The sequence below is a fragment of the Garra rufa genome, chromosome 15 (assembly GCF_049309525.1).
Source record: "Garra rufa chromosome 15, GarRuf1.0, whole genome shotgun sequence".
NCBI lineage: Eukaryota > Metazoa > Chordata > Actinopteri > Cypriniformes > Cyprinidae > Garra > Garra rufa.
In genome coordinates this window covers 9,997,832-10,016,510 of record NC_133375.1, presented here as the reverse complement: position 1 = coordinate 10,016,510, position 18,679 = coordinate 9,997,832, and the positions used below count along the sequence as shown (strand labels likewise).

General features: G+C 36.5%; 1 protein-coding gene across 1 annotated transcript; it reads right to left on the bottom strand.

The window, feature by feature from the left end:
• Positions 1–9,080: 9,080 nt before the first annotated feature.
• Positions 9,081–16,467, bottom strand: slc7a4 (solute carrier family 7 member 4). Its single transcript, XM_073819455.1, has 4 exons — positions 15,423–16,467; positions 11,380–12,125; positions 10,899–11,007; positions 9,081–9,460 (listed from the first exon to the last, which is right to left on the bottom strand). The coding sequence occupies exons 1-4, from the start codon at positions 16,402–16,404 to the stop codon at positions 9,264–9,266; spliced, it is 2,034 nt and encodes a 677-aa protein (XP_073675556.1). The 5' UTR covers positions 16,405–16,467; the 3' UTR covers positions 9,081–9,263.
• Positions 16,468–18,679: the final 2,212 nt, after the last annotated feature.

The following is an 18,679-nucleotide window of genomic DNA, read 5'->3' as shown; positions in this document are numbered from 1 at the left end:
AATGTCCAGTATTGCTTATTTCTTTTTGTGTTGTTATTTCTTGTTTATGTATATCGTATGAATGTGTATGCCTTTAGCAGATAACAGAAATTTGAAGATGCTGACAGGACTCCAGCTATCATATTATGACTGTATTTTTTTCTTTTATATATTCATAAGTTTAACCTTGATAGCATTATTACTGATCAAGGCTTCAATCAGTATGTTAGCATGTTGTCATGGTAACCCTCAGGGTCACATGAAACCTTGTTATCATTGGTGGTATCAGGTGTGTTTGTTGTAATATCTGCACACACACATTTTTCTGTTTTCTTTGTTTGTTCGTTGTCCTGTAAAATAAATGTTAAAATGTATAAAAATGTATGCTTATATTAGTTCAGCTATTTGCCAAAGAAACATTACTTGTTTTTCATTTAGCTTAACTAAAGTAAAATAACTAAAATGGAAATGTAAGATGTATAGAACAAAGATAAACTTTACTATAAAAATGAAAACGAATTCAAACTATAATAGTAAATACATGATACTAAAATAATACTGGTACACACTGTATTACACATTATTAACACATAGTGTCCTGTGTTAACATGTTCTGCATTTTCCCCAGGTTTATTTTATTTTTTTCTTAAAAATTGTATTTAAATGTACCGCAACTATAGTTGCCGGTGGGCAAATATGTTGTATTCATCAAATGTCAAATTTGAATAAGAGGAAAACATTTGGCATGAAACACAAAATAACTGCTTTCAATAACCTGCTGAAAAAAACCTATGCTGGTCTTAGCTGATTTAGGCTGTAAGCTGGTTTTAGCTTGTTGTTCCAGCTGGTTTCCCAACCACACCAGTTAAGGAAGTGGCCAAAACCCTTCTAAATCCAGCCTGCTGACCAGCTATGGCCAGATAAGACCAGGCTAGATGACCAGCTAAAACCAGCCTAAGCTGATTCGCTGGTCTTAGCTGGTTTAAGCTGTAAGTAGCTGGTTTTAGCTGGTCTCCCAGCTTGTCTATGCTGGTTAGGCTAGTTTTAGCTGGTTGTTCCAGCTGGTCTCAAAGCCTGACCAGCTGGAAAAGTGGCCAAAACCCTTCTAAAACCAGCCTGCTGACCAGCTATGACCTGATAAGACCAGGCTGAATAACCAACTAAAACTGATTGGTTGGTCTTAGCTGGTTTAAGATGGAAGTAGGTGGTTTTAGTTGGTCTCCCAGCCTGACCAGCTAAGAAAGTGGTCAAAACAATTCTAAAACCAGCCTACTGACCAGCTAATACCAGGTAAAACCAGCCAACTCGCTTAGGCTGGTTGTAGCTGTTTTGTTTTGTTTTTTCAGCAGAGAAGATCAATCTTTATTCATAAATAAATTTAGTAGTATAAAATTCGAAGAACATTCAATGCAAACCCATAAACAGCTGCATCTAGCTTATAATCACTTGAATATGAAAACACAACAGACAACAAATCCATTTGGTGGAACATAGTGCAGAACAAAGTGCAGCCATTAAGTTGCCCCAACAGGGCATTGTGTATCAAAAAGTTAAATGAAAATAAATAAATGCATATGTACATTTTATGAAGAAAATGTAAGTGCAGCTTGCCATGACAAAACTCGGTACTAGGCACAAATAGTAACCCTAACTGTGTTAGCATCATGTAAACAACATTTTAATTGTGTTAGCATTATTTTAACAACATGTTAACACAATTAAAATGTTAAAACAATATTAACATGTTGCTAGCATGATGTTAACATGTTTTAAACCAGCTGTTAATGTGATTAGCAAAATGCTAGCAACATACTAACATGTTGTTAGCATGAAGTTAGCATGATTAGCATGTTGCTAGCATGATGATAACATGAAGGTAACATGAGTAGTATGATGCTAGCAACAGTATACCCCATTTCCCCATGATATATGTTATACGTATTTACAAGTAATTTGCCCACCTTGGATTTTGACAAAGTATACAAAAAACTATAGATCTCTTGTAAGATAAGGTTTTGTTTGGATGATTTTAGAGACCCTCACGATTATGTAGATAAATATATGTCAACAAAAAATACTTGTTAGTGACATAAAAATGTACTTTCTTTGTGAGGGTTTGTCCTCGCCATGCTTTTTGGAAGTAAGGGTAGGAAGTTGACAGCCTCATGTCACAGGAAGGAAGTCAATGCTTTTTTTCTTCTTCTTGAAATCCTTTATTTGGTTGTATGCTTGCATGTCATTGAGACATAAAACATAGATAACATCTAGAAAAATACGTACAAAAGGAAAATTAAAACTATGAACTGTGGAAACTACAATTGCCAGTGGTCTTAAATGGGTTAATAGTGAACAATATTGTGGTGATAGGGCTGACAAACTCAGCATGTTAAAGAGAAATTTAATCCCTGTGTTTTGTTCTGTGGCACTGATGGGATTGTCTTGTGCAGCTAAGCATGATGGGTGTCATATTATAGAGTCTAGGTACATCCCAGTTTGTAGCTGCATCCAGGTAGCATTGCACCTACAAACAGTGAGAGTAAATGTCAAAAGTCTCTGTCTAAATCTAGTTAGGCCGAGGTCATCTAGTTCAAACTGGTAATTGGGAAAAAAATTCCCATGTGACTCCTCACAAGTTCTGCTTAATCTAATAATCCATTCCTGTCTGATAGACTCATCTGTCATGCCTTATGTTTTCTTTTTTCCTTTTTGTTACTGAAAAACTATGCTATTACTTTTCTCTCATATTTTAATATTTAATAAAATAAAACAAACTACCACAAATTCTATAAATAACAATGAACCAAATGATGCTTCAAAACATTTATTAATCACGAAATACAATCTCTTAACAGAATGTTACAAAGACACAAAACAGAGGTATATGTTCGGTGACACAACAAAGAGGAAATTTCTTAATAAGTGGTGCTTTTTTGAAAGAGATGACAGTGCAAGTGAGCAGGGCATCAAGGCAAACACAACCTGAAATACAGAAGCTGTAAAAAGAGGACAAGCCAAAAAAAAAAAAGGTGCTTCAAAATTTCTTTAAAACAAGACCCCAGATTTATAATAATTTTCATCTTTGATTGAATAATACTATTAAATACCACAAAATTACAAAGAAGACTATAGTCTACAGTAGCTGTATGTAAAACTTTGGGAATGCTTCAGTATCTGCATCATTAAGGCCATTGGTTACGTGTGCTATATTTACAAACACAAATAGAGTATTTACATCTCAACTGGATCTTGTGCCTTCATTTACTAGTCTTCAGATCTGCATTGCACAACTAAGTCTGGCTGCCAGAAAGACGTGGAGTGGATTACACAGCAGAGTGGACTAGCAGACAGGCTTACATACAAATTCAAGACAGCTGCTAAACGAAAGTAGGAAACAGATTGAGAATATAAACCTCCATCGAAAGAGTTTGAACAAACCCCGGTGTACTCAATAAAGAAAGTACTGACATTGTATCTGAAGCAGTGGATGGTAATGTTGTGGGGGTTTTATTTTTATTAGCACATCAGTGAAATGAAGGCCAGCCATTAGTCTAGTGCAGTGTGCGAGGGAGTGTTTAGCTTTACATTTACTGTACATACAAAAAAGGACTGTAATCATTTGTAGGAATGTAAAATATTTGTCTGTCAAACAACACAACTTTTAGATTTAAGCTCTGCCTGCTATGTACAGGTTTAAAAGACAGCAAGTAGAATAACATTCATGACATTCACATTCAGCATGTTTGTGAATGTGTGTAGTGCAATCCGAGTGGCAATAATAATCTCCAGCTGCACTGACACTCTCTACACAGATAATCTGGGTCAATCTGTGAGGGAGGGAATGTTGTAAATCTACTGGGTGAGGGAGATTAGTGAGAGGGGAATATCCTATCTCTGTTTTTGTATGGCATATTTTCCAATATCTGCTGTCCAAACAGTCTCCACTGTGTATAAAATGCACTCTTTTGTTGTCCTTGTACTAAGAAAAAGAATTGTTATGTGCTTTTGTCAACATTCTAGTTGTGTTAAAGAGAAGTATAAATTATTAGTCATGATGTTAACTCACGTGGTCCAATCCAAAGCAAATTTAACCTTACTATTAACAGCAAAAGTCCAATTGGAGCAATACAAACTGAAGAGCTCAGAAGAGCAAAGTGGTGATTAGCGTGCCAGAAATTCCCAAGATCGTGTACAGTATGTGTGTTTGCAAGTTTGCCAATATGTGACCCTGGACCACATAATATATAATCTGAAAGCTTTCTATTGATGTATGGATTGTTATGATAGGACAATATTTGGCCAAAATACAACTATTTGAAAATGCCAAAAAAATCTAAATATTAAGAAAATCGTCTTTAAAGTTGTCCAAATGAATTTCTTAGCCATGCATATTACTAATCAAAAAATAAGTTTTGATATATCTATGTAAATTTACAAAATATCTTAAATGAACCATGATCTTTACTTAATATCCTAATGATTTTTGGAATAAAAGAAAAATAGATAATATTGACCCATACAATGTATTTTTGGCTATTGCTACAAATATACCTGTGCTGCTTAAGACTGGTTTTGTGGTCCAGTGTCACATATAATTTTGATTATTCGATCAACGTAAAATTTGTTCATCTTTATGGTCAAAATAAATTCAAAAGCCCAATTTCTACTACACATTGAGTGGGCCAATGATAAATTCAATATAAAGAAAAGGAAAATGTTTTAAAAGTTTAAATCAACCTGATCTCATTACGAAAACGTACCTGTGGGAACTTTCTCACAAAACGCGAAATACACACCGCCATGTATGCTTCATGACATTTTTTTTTTTTAATATTTATTTTTGACATTTTTGCCTTTATTGTGATAGGACAGAAATGACAGGAAGCGAAGTGGGAGAGAGATAGGGGGTGGGATCGGGAATGGTCCTTGAGTTGGGATTCGAACACAGGTCGCCTGGAGCGCAACAGCGCTGTTTTGTGACATATTTAATGTGATATGTCCACTAAATGTCGCTAGAAGAGTGTTTTTTTTTTTTTTTTTTTCAAAAGAACAGATGAATGTACATATGGTACATTTTATGTGACGTTGGTTTTGTACATTTCCTGTGTTGCCAACTTCTTTTAATGGAAATTAGCTAATTTTGCTGTTTGAAAAGTCGCTAGATGTCCCAAGATGACGTAATACGCAAATTAGCATATTAATTACATCAGTGCATCATATTATCTTGCCTTTCTGTGCTCACATAATGCATTTTAATGCAGCCAAATGTCTCAAAAACTGTTTTCATTTATATATTTAACTATTTCTGTTGTCAGACGATGAGATAAACGTGACCCATTAAGACTACATAACAAGCTCTTGAAGATATTAATCCTGATTCATAATCATTTAATGAAATGAAATACACATACGAATAAAACAATAGCTGTGCTGTGATTTCAGCTATACCTGCATGTAAAATAGAGTTAGAAGCAACAGAATATTTTTTTTTAACTTTAGCAGATAGAGCGAGAGAATCTCACGAGAGAGAGAATCTCGCGCTCATGCTAAAGTACCGGAGAGTCTCAAAAACTTAAGGTTTGTCCACTAAGTCACTAGAATTGTCGCTAGACGCTTTTTTGGAATAGTCGCAAAGTTGGCAACACTGTACGTGAAATGTCCGTTGAGAGACGCTGTTACTCTAATGCTCAGTGACGTTTTAAAATGACGTACCATCTGCACTACACCTAAACCTACCTGATAGTATGAACAAAAGTGAATGTGACATAAAAACGCAATCGCAAGCATGCCGTTTTAGCTTGTTTTTAATCTCTCATCTTTCAGCTCTTTCATCTTGAGTCATGTTTTTACGGGATTCATACCCAAGGATTCTGCATTCAAGTCAAACTCTGTGCTGCCTGAGCTACCGAGCAAGCTTGTTACTGCAACACATATGGAGCTGTAATAATAACTGTGTATAAAAACGATTACAAGTGCTTGCAGTATTACCCCCTCTAGTGTTGATTTCTGTTGGAAACTGCAGTGATATGTATTTATTGGTACGTATTTCGCGTCTTGCAAAAACGTTCCCGCAGGTATGTTTTCATCATGAGATCAGGTAGTTTAAAATGTATATTATATCTCTTTTTTTAAAATAGTTGTACAACATTTTAACAAAGCAACTTCACTGTTTTTTCCATAAGAAATAATAGAATAAAAGATTATTTATTTTCAATAATTTCATCCTTTCAATGAGGATTTTTTCCCTCATTCTGTTATCATGACAACTGTGTAACATTGCATTTTTTTTATTTATGCAACATTTCAGTCAATCAACCTTCCTCAGGCTTGCCGGATTTAAACTTTTTTTAAATTCAGAAATAAAAAATCATCTTCGTCATAGAACAGGTATATTCAAGTCACTATATGTATGAATTTCATTTTTAAATAAATTAATAGATATGGACAAAAACAAAATAAATATCACTGACCTAGCTGCTAAAATAAGCAGCCAGTTTCACAGGTAACAATTCTAAGTAACTGTTCCAACTCTGTCATGCCACACTAAGTGAGTGTGTGAAAAAAAGGGCAGTTTAGTATGTGCGATTGTCACATGGGATGTGCAGATCTGAGTGTGGGAATAAGGATTAGTGAACACTGGGGTAAGTGTGTTTGCAAAGGTAAGGCGAGTGAGGTGTCAGTGGACACAAATGAAAAAGTATTACTCAGAGGCTGTTCATACTAAACGAATCATTCAAACACAAATGAAAAACAGAAAAACTTGATTCATTTTAACATCATGACTAAAACATGAGTTTGGTTAGAGCATGCACTGAAAAAAATAAATAAATAATATAAATAAATATTTATGAGGTGCAGAGACGTAGTGGAAAACTAAAGATGTAGAAAGATGGTGGAAACAGAACCACTAAGGTTAGTAGTGTGTTTAAAGGGATAGTTCACCCAAAAATGAAAATGTGATGTTTATCTGCTTACCCCCAATGCATCCAAGATGTAGGTTACTTTGTTTCCAAAGAAAAACACAAACGAAGATTTTTAACGAAAACCGGTGCAGTCTGCCAGCCTTATCATTGACCTGGATGGGCACCAGACCTTTAAAAGTAAACAAAAACATGCACAGACAAATCCAAATTACACCCTGCGACTCGTGATGATACATTGATGTCCTAAGACACGAAACGATCGATTTTTGTGAGAAACTGAACAGTATTTATATCATTTTTTACCTTTGATACACAGCCACGTCCATCTGTCCTGAGCATGAGTTTGGCATCAGTCACGTCACATGTGCACGCGCTTCTGGCATAGTATACGCAAACGCCGTAAGCGATCTGTCGCATGAATACGACACTCATTGTTTACACAGAGCACAGAGATTGTGGATATAGCGGCTATTCAAAATGGTTATTACTTGCGCGTATCCTGATTGTTTAAACCGATTTAAAGCTAAAAGATTACATTAGTTTGCGCAAACTCATCCGGGACTTTTCACTGATTTCCCCCTACGTCGTTTGCGTATACTACGCTAGAGCGCGTGCTCATGTGACGTGACTGATGCCAAACTCGTGCTCAGGACAGATGGACGTGGCTGTGTATCAAAGGTAAAAAATTATATAAATACTGTTCAGTTTCTCACAAAAACCGATCGTTTCGTGTCTTAAGACATCAATGTATCATCACGAGTCGCAGGGTGTAATTTGGATTTGTCTGTGCATGTTTTTGTTTACTTTTAAAGGTTTGGTGCCCATCCACGTCCATGATAAGGCTGGCAGACTGCACCGGTTTTCATTAAAAATCTTCGTTTGTGTTTTTCTGAGGAAACAAAGTCACCTACATCTTGGATGCATTGGGGGTAAGCAGATAAACATCAAATTTTCATTTTTGGGTGAACTATCCCTTTAAGGAGTGTGCTGTGACCCAGACTGCAAAAATAATGGGCGTGTAAATATAGTAATGTTTAAGTATATGCATATGATCCATTTGTGGTTCATGCCTGCTGTTAAAATGAAATTATGACCATCAAAGTGTTTGTTTGTGTGTGTGTGTGTGTGTGTGTGTGTGTGTGTGTGTGTGTGTGTGTGTGTGTGTGTGTGTGTGTGTGTGTGTGTGGAATATGATGGGGGAAGGGAGACAGATTTGAGTAGATCCACATGATCCCTTAACAGCATTTGCTAAAACCCCATTTTTTCTGTCTAACAACCAGTGATTGTCAGTATTTCCCACAACTCTGTAGTAACAATAAAAATATCTGGTATCAATCTCTTGCATTATAGATGTATAATGTATTATCATAGCAGTGTGTTTTAGTGTTTGGACCACACTAATAAGGTTTCCTCATAATATGCTCAAGCAAAAACTTACATCAGTGTTTGAATGATAAAACAGCAGCTTCTCCTAAAGGTTTCAGGTTTCACAGAGCAGCAATGCGGATCCACTCGGCACTATGTAAACACCATAAAAAACAATGGAGATACTGAATCCGGTTGGGTCACAGAAGACAGAATTATGGTGCAATGTGCTTACTCTCATATAGAATTTACATACAAACCAGCATAGTAGCTAAACTGTGTATATATTATGTAAGAAAGAAAATAAATGGCCCTTTGTGGATTGGGATGCTAAACAAGAAAGTTGACACTAGTTGCAAAACAATATGTCTAAAGAAGTACATTGGGGTCAGTACAAGTTAAGACCAATTAACAGCATTTGTGGCATAATGTTGATTACCACAAAAATGTATTTTCACTTAAATTCTGGTTACTGGTTTACTTTATTATAGCTACTTAACTATAGTAACAAGACAAAAAATTAACCTTTTATTTGTAAAGGTATAGAATTTGCTATATATATATATATATATATATATATATACACACACACACACACACACACACACACACATATACACGCAACGCTGTAAACCCTAAAAGCATAAAATGAGAGTAAAAATTATTTAAACAGCTTCACAATTAAAATAATACAGATTTAACGGAGGAATTGCCATTTTTTAAATAGTAAGACGCATTTTTCTGTTTTTAAGACCTCCAAAATTGGTCCTATTTACCTCAGTTGACTATTGTTTTTTTAGAGGAAATGGGGAAGTCCAAAATTGATTTTTGGTAACCAACAGTATGCCACAGAAGATACTGAACCTGGAATGTTCCTTCAAACCATCTTTTTGATTAACTGTTCATACTGGCATGTTGTCAGTTAACTGTAAAGAAAGAAAAGCAAGTAGAACAGGCAGGCATGCAGGTGTACTGTAAACACACCTCAGCATGATCAGATCATCTGCTTGTAGGTGGATTGTCATGGGTTGGTGTGTGTGCGCTGAGAGTGTGTCCTTCTGGCTGGACGTTTTGGACTGTCTCCACTAAGCTGCCACTGGGAAGGACCACGTAACGCGCTGCCACATCCTGCCCCTGCTGTTCCCGCAAACCCTCCTTACTGTGCCAGATACCATAGCCGAAATACACCACTAGACCTGTGACAGAGCAGCAGGACAAATTTGATTATGTGAGCAGGCTGGTTTAACTGTTTAAATGGTTTGTTGCAGTGCTGACAGGAAGATAATCATGTTTGGACTGATCTTCTTTTCCTACAGATGAGTCTATGGCTAATTAATGCTCAGCTACTAGAGACAAAAGCTGGAATCTAAGAGCTTAAACATGCAGAAGTTGTCGCCATTTAGCTATTAACTTCACTAAAAGAACTAGCATAACGAGTCTACACCTTAAATCTACAGACATGTTTTCACCTTGTTTACACTTTAAAATAAAATGGTGTTTTTATTTATCTGTGAGGGCAACAGTATGCACACTCTATAGTTTGAACCCCAGGCTAACCTACAACACACAAAATCAATATCTTTGGTAGGAATAAAGTAGGAAGTTAGCAGCTTGAACATTCTGCGTAACATATCTTTGAGTGTTTTACAAAACAAAGAAAGTCATGGGAATGTCATTATGTTCAACAAAATGAGGGTAAGTAAATATGACAGAAATTTGATGAACTTGAGTCTCTAGAAGAAGTTCACTTGGAGAATGAAAATTTCCTGATAATTTACTCACCCCTCAATTCATCCAAGATGTTCATGCTTTTCTTTCTTCAGTCGAAAAGAAATTAAGATTTTCGAGGAAAATATTCCAGGATTTTTCTCCATACAGGGGACTTCAATGGTTGCCAACAGGTTGAAGGTCCAAATTGCAGATTCAATGCAGCTTCAAAGGGCTTTACGGGATACCAGCCAAAAAATAAGGGTTTTATTTAGCTAAATAATCTGTCATTTAAAATATATATATATATATTTATCAACTTTTTAACCATAAATGCTTGACTTGCATTAGCTTTGGGATGCACATGCGTGTCTTCATTATGTGAAGTTGAAAAGGTCATGTGATGTAGGTGGAAGTACCGACGCGGTGTTTACAAAGCGAACATGCAAAGAAAGTCAAACGCACTTTACAAAAAAAGGTACAACAGCGATGTCGGTCGATTTTGAAGTTGGAGGTGAACATGAGATGGAGTTGTTCGTCCTACCCAACCTTTTTTAAACGAAGTACACAGATGAAGAACTAGCACTCTGAAGCTGCAGTGAAACTGCAATTTTTGCCTTTTAACAAGTTGATCCCCATTGAAGTCCACTATATGGAGAAAAATCCTAGAATTTTTCCTCAAAAACTTTAATTTCTTTTCAACTGAAGAAAGAAAGACGTGAACATCTTGGATGACTTGGGGGTGAGTAAATTATCAAGACATTTTTATTCTGGAAGTGAACATCTCCTTTAAAACAGCTACAGTATATTCATTTTCTTTAGTAGCTGTATGAATCTCCTTTGCTGTGATACTGTAGAGTGGTGTTTACTAAATTGATATTTATGTACAATATTTTGGTGGAATAGAGGTGAATGATGAACTGGTACCTGCTGCAACCCATACGGTGAAACGGATCCAGGTGAGTGGACTTAACTTCAACATGAGAAATACATTCAGAAGGATGCTGAAGCCAGGAACAAATGGCACCAGAGGAACCTGAATGATTAAACGCATTAATGATCGAAAGTCTGAATCGCTACTGTTAGAATCAAGATGGACATCAACAAGCCATTAAACTGTTGAATCAAGAACTGCTTAGACCAATTCAACCCTATTCATGAACAAATTTTGTTCACTAAATATTTCTTTGAATCGATTCTGCGGATTCATTGATTAGATCTGACTCAAGAATGAATTGCTAATATAAACATCAATTGGCAATGGTAACATTGTGTGATGCACACATGCACATAATTTAACACTCACCTATGTTTAGGAAAATAAATTAATTCAGGCTCACTCACTTTTGCACAATATAATAGCCTAACCCTGTTTTGTCAGCCCTATTATTGTGGTATTTAAACTTACCTGAAAAGTCTTGTGATTAGGCTGCTGTTCGTGGACCCAGATGAGAGCCAGACTGAGCAGGAAGACCAGACTGAAGATGACCAGCAGCAGGGTGAAGCTCCACACTGGCAGATTCAGCTGGTTATTCCCAAACACCAGCACAGAACAAAGAGAGACTGCACTGACCATCAGAGCGAGCACACAGAATGCCACCACCTCGCCTGGCTCACAGTCCCCCAGTATCCGGCCCAGATATGGCTCCCAGCGAGCCTTCAGCATGCCAGGAGCCCGTCTCTCCTTCACCGCCTTATGCCGCTCCACCAGCTGAAGTTTATCAGAGAAGGACTCATACTCCTTCATCTCTCCACCGTCCTGTGCAAAGGTCTGGGTCTCATTCACCACTGCAGATGGATCCACTGGCTGTCCTAACTGGTTCATTGTAGGTGTGGATAAAGCATCTGTTTTGATGCCACCTCCTCCTGAGCTTCCGCTACTTTTATCCGGTTGGAAGCGGAGCACTATGATGCTGGCCGCTACAAAAGTGTAAGCAAGCAGAGTGCCAATGGAGAGGAACTGGACCAGCGCTTCTAGATCAAAAATGAGGGCTAGGATTGCCATAAGGCTGCCGAAAACAAGAATGGCGATCACTGGGACTTTGGTTACAGGGTTGACACGGGAAAAGACAGAGAAGAAGAGGCCATCCTCTGCCATGGCATACACGATCCGCGGGAGAGAGAAAAGGTTGCTGAGCAACACAGTGTTCATGGCTAGATGAAAGAGATTAGACTGTTTTAATTAGTCAGCACAGGAAACAGTATAAAACATAATCCATCCATAGTCTTCATTTTTAAAGGGCCATATGATGTGATTTCATATTTTCCTTTGTCTTTGGAGTGTTACAAGCTGTTTTTGCATAAATAAGATCTGTAAAGTTGTAAAGATTAAATTCTCAAACCTAAAGAGATTCTTTAAAAAAAGTCAAGACTCAGCCACGCCTTTCAAAAATGGCTCATGTAAACATGCACCAACAAATCTACATCACTGTGTGGGAAGATTTGCATAACACTGCCCCAAATGTATACGCAAAGAAAGAAGCCGTGACCTTTATTCTTGCTGTAGTATCGTTGCAGTTGCCGCCATGTCGTGGAGTTGCTGTGAGTTTCATTGTGAAAGCAAAACTACTTTGTTTGGCCTTCCAATTGAGTACACAACTAGAAATCAGTGGTTAAGTTATAATTACAACACTGTTCCAGAACAGTACAATGCAAATATTCGAGTGTGTGCAGCGCATTTTACTGAGGACTGTTTCCTGAACCTGGGAAAGTAGCCTAAAATGCCAGCTGTGCACAAAGGCTGTTTCTATAAAGTGGGGCAATTCCAACTTTGCAATGACAGTCTGGCGCTTCTGACTTACAGCCTGTAAGTACATTGTCATATTTAAAGAATTTGCTACTGACTATTTGAAAGTGAGTTTTGAGCAGTGTAAAGTAGTGACAAATGCAGACATAGTTTAATGTTTACGTGACACAACACAAAGCATAAAAAAGACAGTATAAGTCAATATAATCAGTAATTATGTCCCCACTAGTTGCAACAACAAATGGCTCATTTATAATGGGTTTTATTGCTTTTTGTCTCGTCGCGCAGGGACACGGCATTACAACATGGTAAGGTGCAAAACATTTCTGTCACACACTTGAGGTATTCGGCCAATCACAACGCACTGGATAGCTAGATAATTAGAGCACATAGCGCTTTTCAGAACAATTAGCTTTGTAAAAATCAACGTGTTTCAGAAAGGCAGGGCAGAGAGGACCAACAATAATGTACATTATGTCAAAAATAATGTGTTTTTTAAACCATGTAAACACATTGCATTACACTGAATAATGTTCTTTTTAGCAACATCATATGACCCCTTTAAAATCTAACAATAATACAACTCCTTAATTTATATTAACAATATGCTGATTTGCAGCTCAGGAAACATTTCTTCTAATTATTAATGTTGAAAACAGTTTTGCTGATTAACATTTTCGAGGAAACAGTGATACAATTTTTTCCTTATTCTTTGATGAATAGAAAGATTAAGCGAACAGCATTTATTTGAAATAGAACATTATAATAGTCTTTACTGCCATTTTTGATCAATATAATGCAACCTTGCTGAATAAAAGTTTTTTTTTTAAACTAATTTGTGTATGTATGCATATAATTAACCAAAATAATAGTAACCATTATTATGTCATTTTGAAACTAAGCATTATTATTGCATAAAATTCTGGATGGAAACACCAAAATGTAAATCAAATTGGCAATAAAAAAATAAAGTGTTAATTATTAATAAAAAAAAAAAAACGCTCACTTGAGGGGATTATTTTTTTAAATATTTGAGGTGACAGAATCAAACCACAATGGAAACATATTTATCAAATAAATTCTTTAAAGTGCATTAAAAAATGCATGTGACATTTTCTCAACTAGTAGTGTGACTGAATAATTTGCTTGCACACTACTACCTCTTCCTCTACCATTTTTTATGAATTTTGAGTAAATACAGCATAAAATAAGTACATTTTCGTACATATTTAGTTTAGTCATTTAATTGTGTACATTAGTATTAAAGGGATAGTTCACCCAAAAATTCTGTCATTAATTACTCATCCTCATGTCGTTCCAAACCCTTAAGACCTTTGTTTATGTTTAGGAGACAAATTAATTTTTTAAGAAATCTGAGAGCTTTCTGACCCTGCATAGACAGCAACGTAACTTACACGTTTGAGGCCCAGAAAGGTAATAAAGACATTGTTAAAATAGTCCATGTGACATCAGTGGTTCAACCGTAAATTTATGAAGCTATGAGAATACTTTTTGTGCGAAAAGAAAACCAAAATAACAACTTTATTCAACAATTTCTTCTTCTCTACCACACATGCGTTGTGGTACTTTTTTTGCGCACAAACAGTATTCTCGTAGCTTTATAAAATTATGATTGAACCACTGATGTAACATGGAATATTTTAACAATGCCCTTACTACATTTCTGTGCCTTGACCATGGTAGGACCCTTGCTGTCTGTGGAGGGTCAGAGAGTTTTCAGATTTCATCAAAAATACAAATTTCAAAACAAATTTCACAAAGGTGTTATGGATTTGGAACAAAATGAGGATGAGTAATTAATTACAGAATTTTTGTGTGAACTATCCTTTTAAATCAGCCCCCCTGCATTCTAAATATCATCACTGGCCATTTATTAAAGGGATGGTTCGGAGTAGAATTGACTTCATTGCTATGCACTCCGAAGCCCATGTAAATACCCCATCCGAAGTTTTTTTTACCTTAGTCAAACATTTATGGAGATATTAGAGTTTTTCGAATTGCTTGTTACAGGAGTGATTGGTACATGTGATGTATCTAGTAAATTGCACCACTAAACGTGCAAGTAATCTTACCAAACTTGTACAGTAGTGTAAATAGGTTATGTACTCACAAAACGCTGCATCGGAACATTTGTAAGTCCACCATGAGTGTTTTAAAAAGACATTTTAGCCGATCCCTACTAGTCTCAAAAACTACAAATGGCGACACGTCGACGTCACTTCCCTGGTTTGAAAAAAGCACGTAAAAGTCCTCCTACAAGTTGACATGCACACAGATGTAGTAGGAGGACTTTTACGTGCTTTTTTCAAACCAGGGAAGTGACGTCGACTTGTAGTTTCTGAGACTAGTAGTTCTCGGGTAAAACGTGTTTTTAAAACACTCATGGTGGACTTATAAATGTTCTGATGCAGCGTTTTGTGAGTACATAACCTATTTACACTACTGTACAAGTTTGGTAAGATTACTTGCACGTTTAGTGCTGCAATTTACGAGATACATCACATGTACCATTCACTCCTGTAACAAGCAATTCGAAAAACTCTAATATCTCCATAAATGTTCGACTAAGGTAAAAAAAACTCCGGATGGGGTATTTAGATGGGCTTCAGAGTGCATAGCAATGAAGTCAATTCTACTCCGAACCATCCCTTTAACCTGTGTGTCAACCACTAACTCATACTCACCACAGATGGATCCCACAGCCACGATGAACCCGGCCCAGCTATATCCTCGTCTGAAGAATGCATCTGACAGAGCTGAGTTTGGGTCAAGCGTATGCCATGGAACCATCAACGTAAGAACTGTGGACACCAGGACATATGCTGTGGCTGCAAGGCCCAGTGAGATGGCAGTTGCTGCAGGAATAGCCCTCTGAGGATTGCTGGCCTCCTCGCTGGAAGCCGCTATCACATCAAAGCCAACAAAAGCATAGAAGCATGTTGCAGTTCCCGCCATGATACCTGAAAGTCCAAACGGTGCGAAGCCTCCCTCCCGTGCACTCCAGTTGGCTGGGTCGGCCAGTACGAAGCCAAACACTAAGATAAAGACAATGACTGCCATACTGATGGCTGAGAAGATGTGGTTAAGCCAAGATGAGACACGGACACCAAATGAAATGAAAAAGGAAGCTACTAGGAGGATGCCCGCTGCTAAGAGGTCTGGGTAATGAGCAATGAAGGGCACATCCCAACGCATCACATGGCTCTCAGTGAAGTTCTGGATTCGGTGATTGAAAATAGAGTCTAGATAGCCACTCCACGCACGAGCTACTGCCGCCCCGCCAATCATATACTCCAAAATTACATTCCAGCCAATCAGGAACGCCCAGATTTCTCCAACAGAGACGTAGGTGAACATATAGGCAGAGCCTGTCTTTGGTACACGGGCACCAAATTCAGCATAGCACAATGCTGCCATGAGTGACGCTACTCCTGCTATGATGAAAGACACTACTACAGCTGGTCCTGCGGTGTCCTTAGCAACAGTTCCTGTGAGAACATACAGGCCCGAACCCACCATTCCACCTACACCAAGCAGCGCAAGGTCCACTGTGGAGAGACAACGTTTTAAAGATGTTGCCATTACATCGTCCTCCAGCGTCTTTAGCCTGTTCAGCTTCTGACAGAACCTCACCACTGGAGAACAGCCGGAAACACATGATGCCATCTTCACAGAGAACGGAGGGTTGATAAAAGAGATGATGTGAATTACAACAAGGTCACAGCTGGTCCATAGTTTTTAGAGTCAAACAGGCTCGACAAACCTGAAATGAAAGTAAACAGAAAATAAAATTAAATCTATAATATACTAAAAGCCAGAATCAGAAATTAATGAGTTTTAGAGGCAAAAATATATTTAAATACATATTGAGACATATTTAAACATCAAATATTATTTAAAGTTTAGTGGCAAAAATGTCTAGTGATAGGTCTAATCCCTTTAATTAGACCTAGAAAACTTATTGAATGTGAAGATCAGGGTAAATCTAACTAATTTTGTCTTCTGTGAAACATGTAAGTATCTTCTGTAGCTTCTGAATTCAATACTAAATAAAAAAAAAAAAAATGATATTTAGGCAAAATAAGAAAAATGTACACAATCTTCATTCTGTTCAAAAGTTTACACCCCTGGCTCTTAATGCATCGTGTTTCCAAAAGCATAAGTGAGCGTTTGATCCTACTGTAATAGTTGTATATAGTTGTATGAGTCCCTAGTTGTCCTTAGAGTTGAAAAGATGTTGGAAAGGGTTCAAATACAAAACAATCCTGAAATAAAACAATTAATTTGTGATGAAACAGTTTAACTGTTCAGGATAAACAAGGGTCTCATGAACAACTTTCACTTAACAAAAAAAGCTAACTCAGTACTAGTAAATAAAAAACAACATGCATTTCGTATGATCCCTCTTATTTAGGTAAAATAATTAACATTTTGCAGATTCTGCAAGGTTTGACTTTTAACTTAACTGTATATCCTTTAAATATGCATTACCATTTAATATTGTTGAATTCTTAATAAAATCTCTTACTTAAACCTCTTAATGAATAATAATAAAATGCAGTTATGTGGAGATGTGGCATGGTTGCATTCGATCTGCCTGTCCTGAGAGTCTACACACAGATGATGCTGCGGATGGCAGATGGTGTTTCCCGGACACATCACATCCGCTGCTTCTCCAGACCCACTGCTGGAGCCCTGAATGACGTCATTTGTCATCATTTATCTCCAGAATCTCCAATGTTCAGTCAATCTATAACTCACGCTAATACTTGATATGAAATACAAGCTATATGTTGATGAAACTTCTCTCTCCGTCAAACGCAGCATGAATAATTTAGGCTCAACATGTATTTTAGACAACAGTGATATTTTAAAGAGTCGAAATAATCTCATATAAACAGCCAGCTGGCGCTGTTATGTTTTGATTGAACTGTACCGTGACAGCGGCTGTTTTCATCCTCTTTTCTAACGTTACCAAAAGCACAATGTATTTAAGCACCGTCACGAAGACAGGTGAGAAACTGCCCCGCTCTCAGTTTTGTATTACAAACAAACCTTATATTTAAAAGCACATACATACACATTCTTAAATAAAATATTATATAGCATTTTACCTGTAATTGATTCGTGCGTTCATTCGTGTCTTATATTTGGTTTAAGCTATGTTGTAAAGCGTCATTGAACAGAGCGGAGGGAGGAGAAGCGAACAGGAACTGTATCCGCTCTTAAAGGTACAGCACCTCATTATTGTATCCCTTTAAACATCCTTTATCCTAATGCCATTATGTCTTATTATGATTTTTCATTTCTGACGAAATCTACTAAAAAAAAAAGACTATTAATTAATCGAAATTAATCGCATTTTAATCGCATATAAATATTTGACCTGAGAACAGTGAGAAGTAAGTTTTTTCATATGGATTTTTAGTATACCATTGAATAATGACTGAATACATAAACTTAAGCAACAAAATATTGTTTATTTTTGTTCAACCAAGTCCAACAGACCAGTGCAATTTTGCCATTAAGTGTAGCAATAGGATACAGTGTTTCCCCTAGGTTTCCATACTTTTTTTTCTCTGTACTTTACCCTACTTTGTGTAATAACGAAAACATTTATTTCAGTGAAAAAATAAATCCAAAACTCTCTATTTTAACATTTTGAACAATAGGCTTTACAATCTATTGCTATTTTTATTTTTAGAAATTCTTGTGTTTTAACTTTTCTCATAATCAAATGAAAGCATAAACATTTATTTTTAATCAAATGAAAAATAAAACCTTTTAAATTTTTGGCAAACAAACAGGTTTGCTGTTAAAATCAATAAATAATAATTTAACCTTTAAATAATAATCGTAGTATTTTTTTCCACAATTAAGTGGTTAATCATGTTGTTTTATTTATTTTTTATCATATATATTGTTTTTTGTCAATTATTTA

Bases quoted from the DNA above. Each gene is read 5' to 3' on its own strand.
- slc7a4 (XM_073819455.1), bottom strand. From the start codon at position 16,404: ATGGCATCATGTGTTTCCGGCTGTTCTCCAGTGGTGAGGTTCTGTCAG. The intron at 12,126-15,422 runs GTGAGTATGAGT...TCTTTCATCTAG, and splicing joins GGCTGTGGGATCCATCTGTG to CCATGAACACTGTGTTGCTC. The intron at 11,008-11,379 runs GTAAGTTTAAAT...TTAATCATTCAG, and splicing joins CTAATCACAAGACTTTTCAG to GTTCCTCTGGTGCCATTTGT.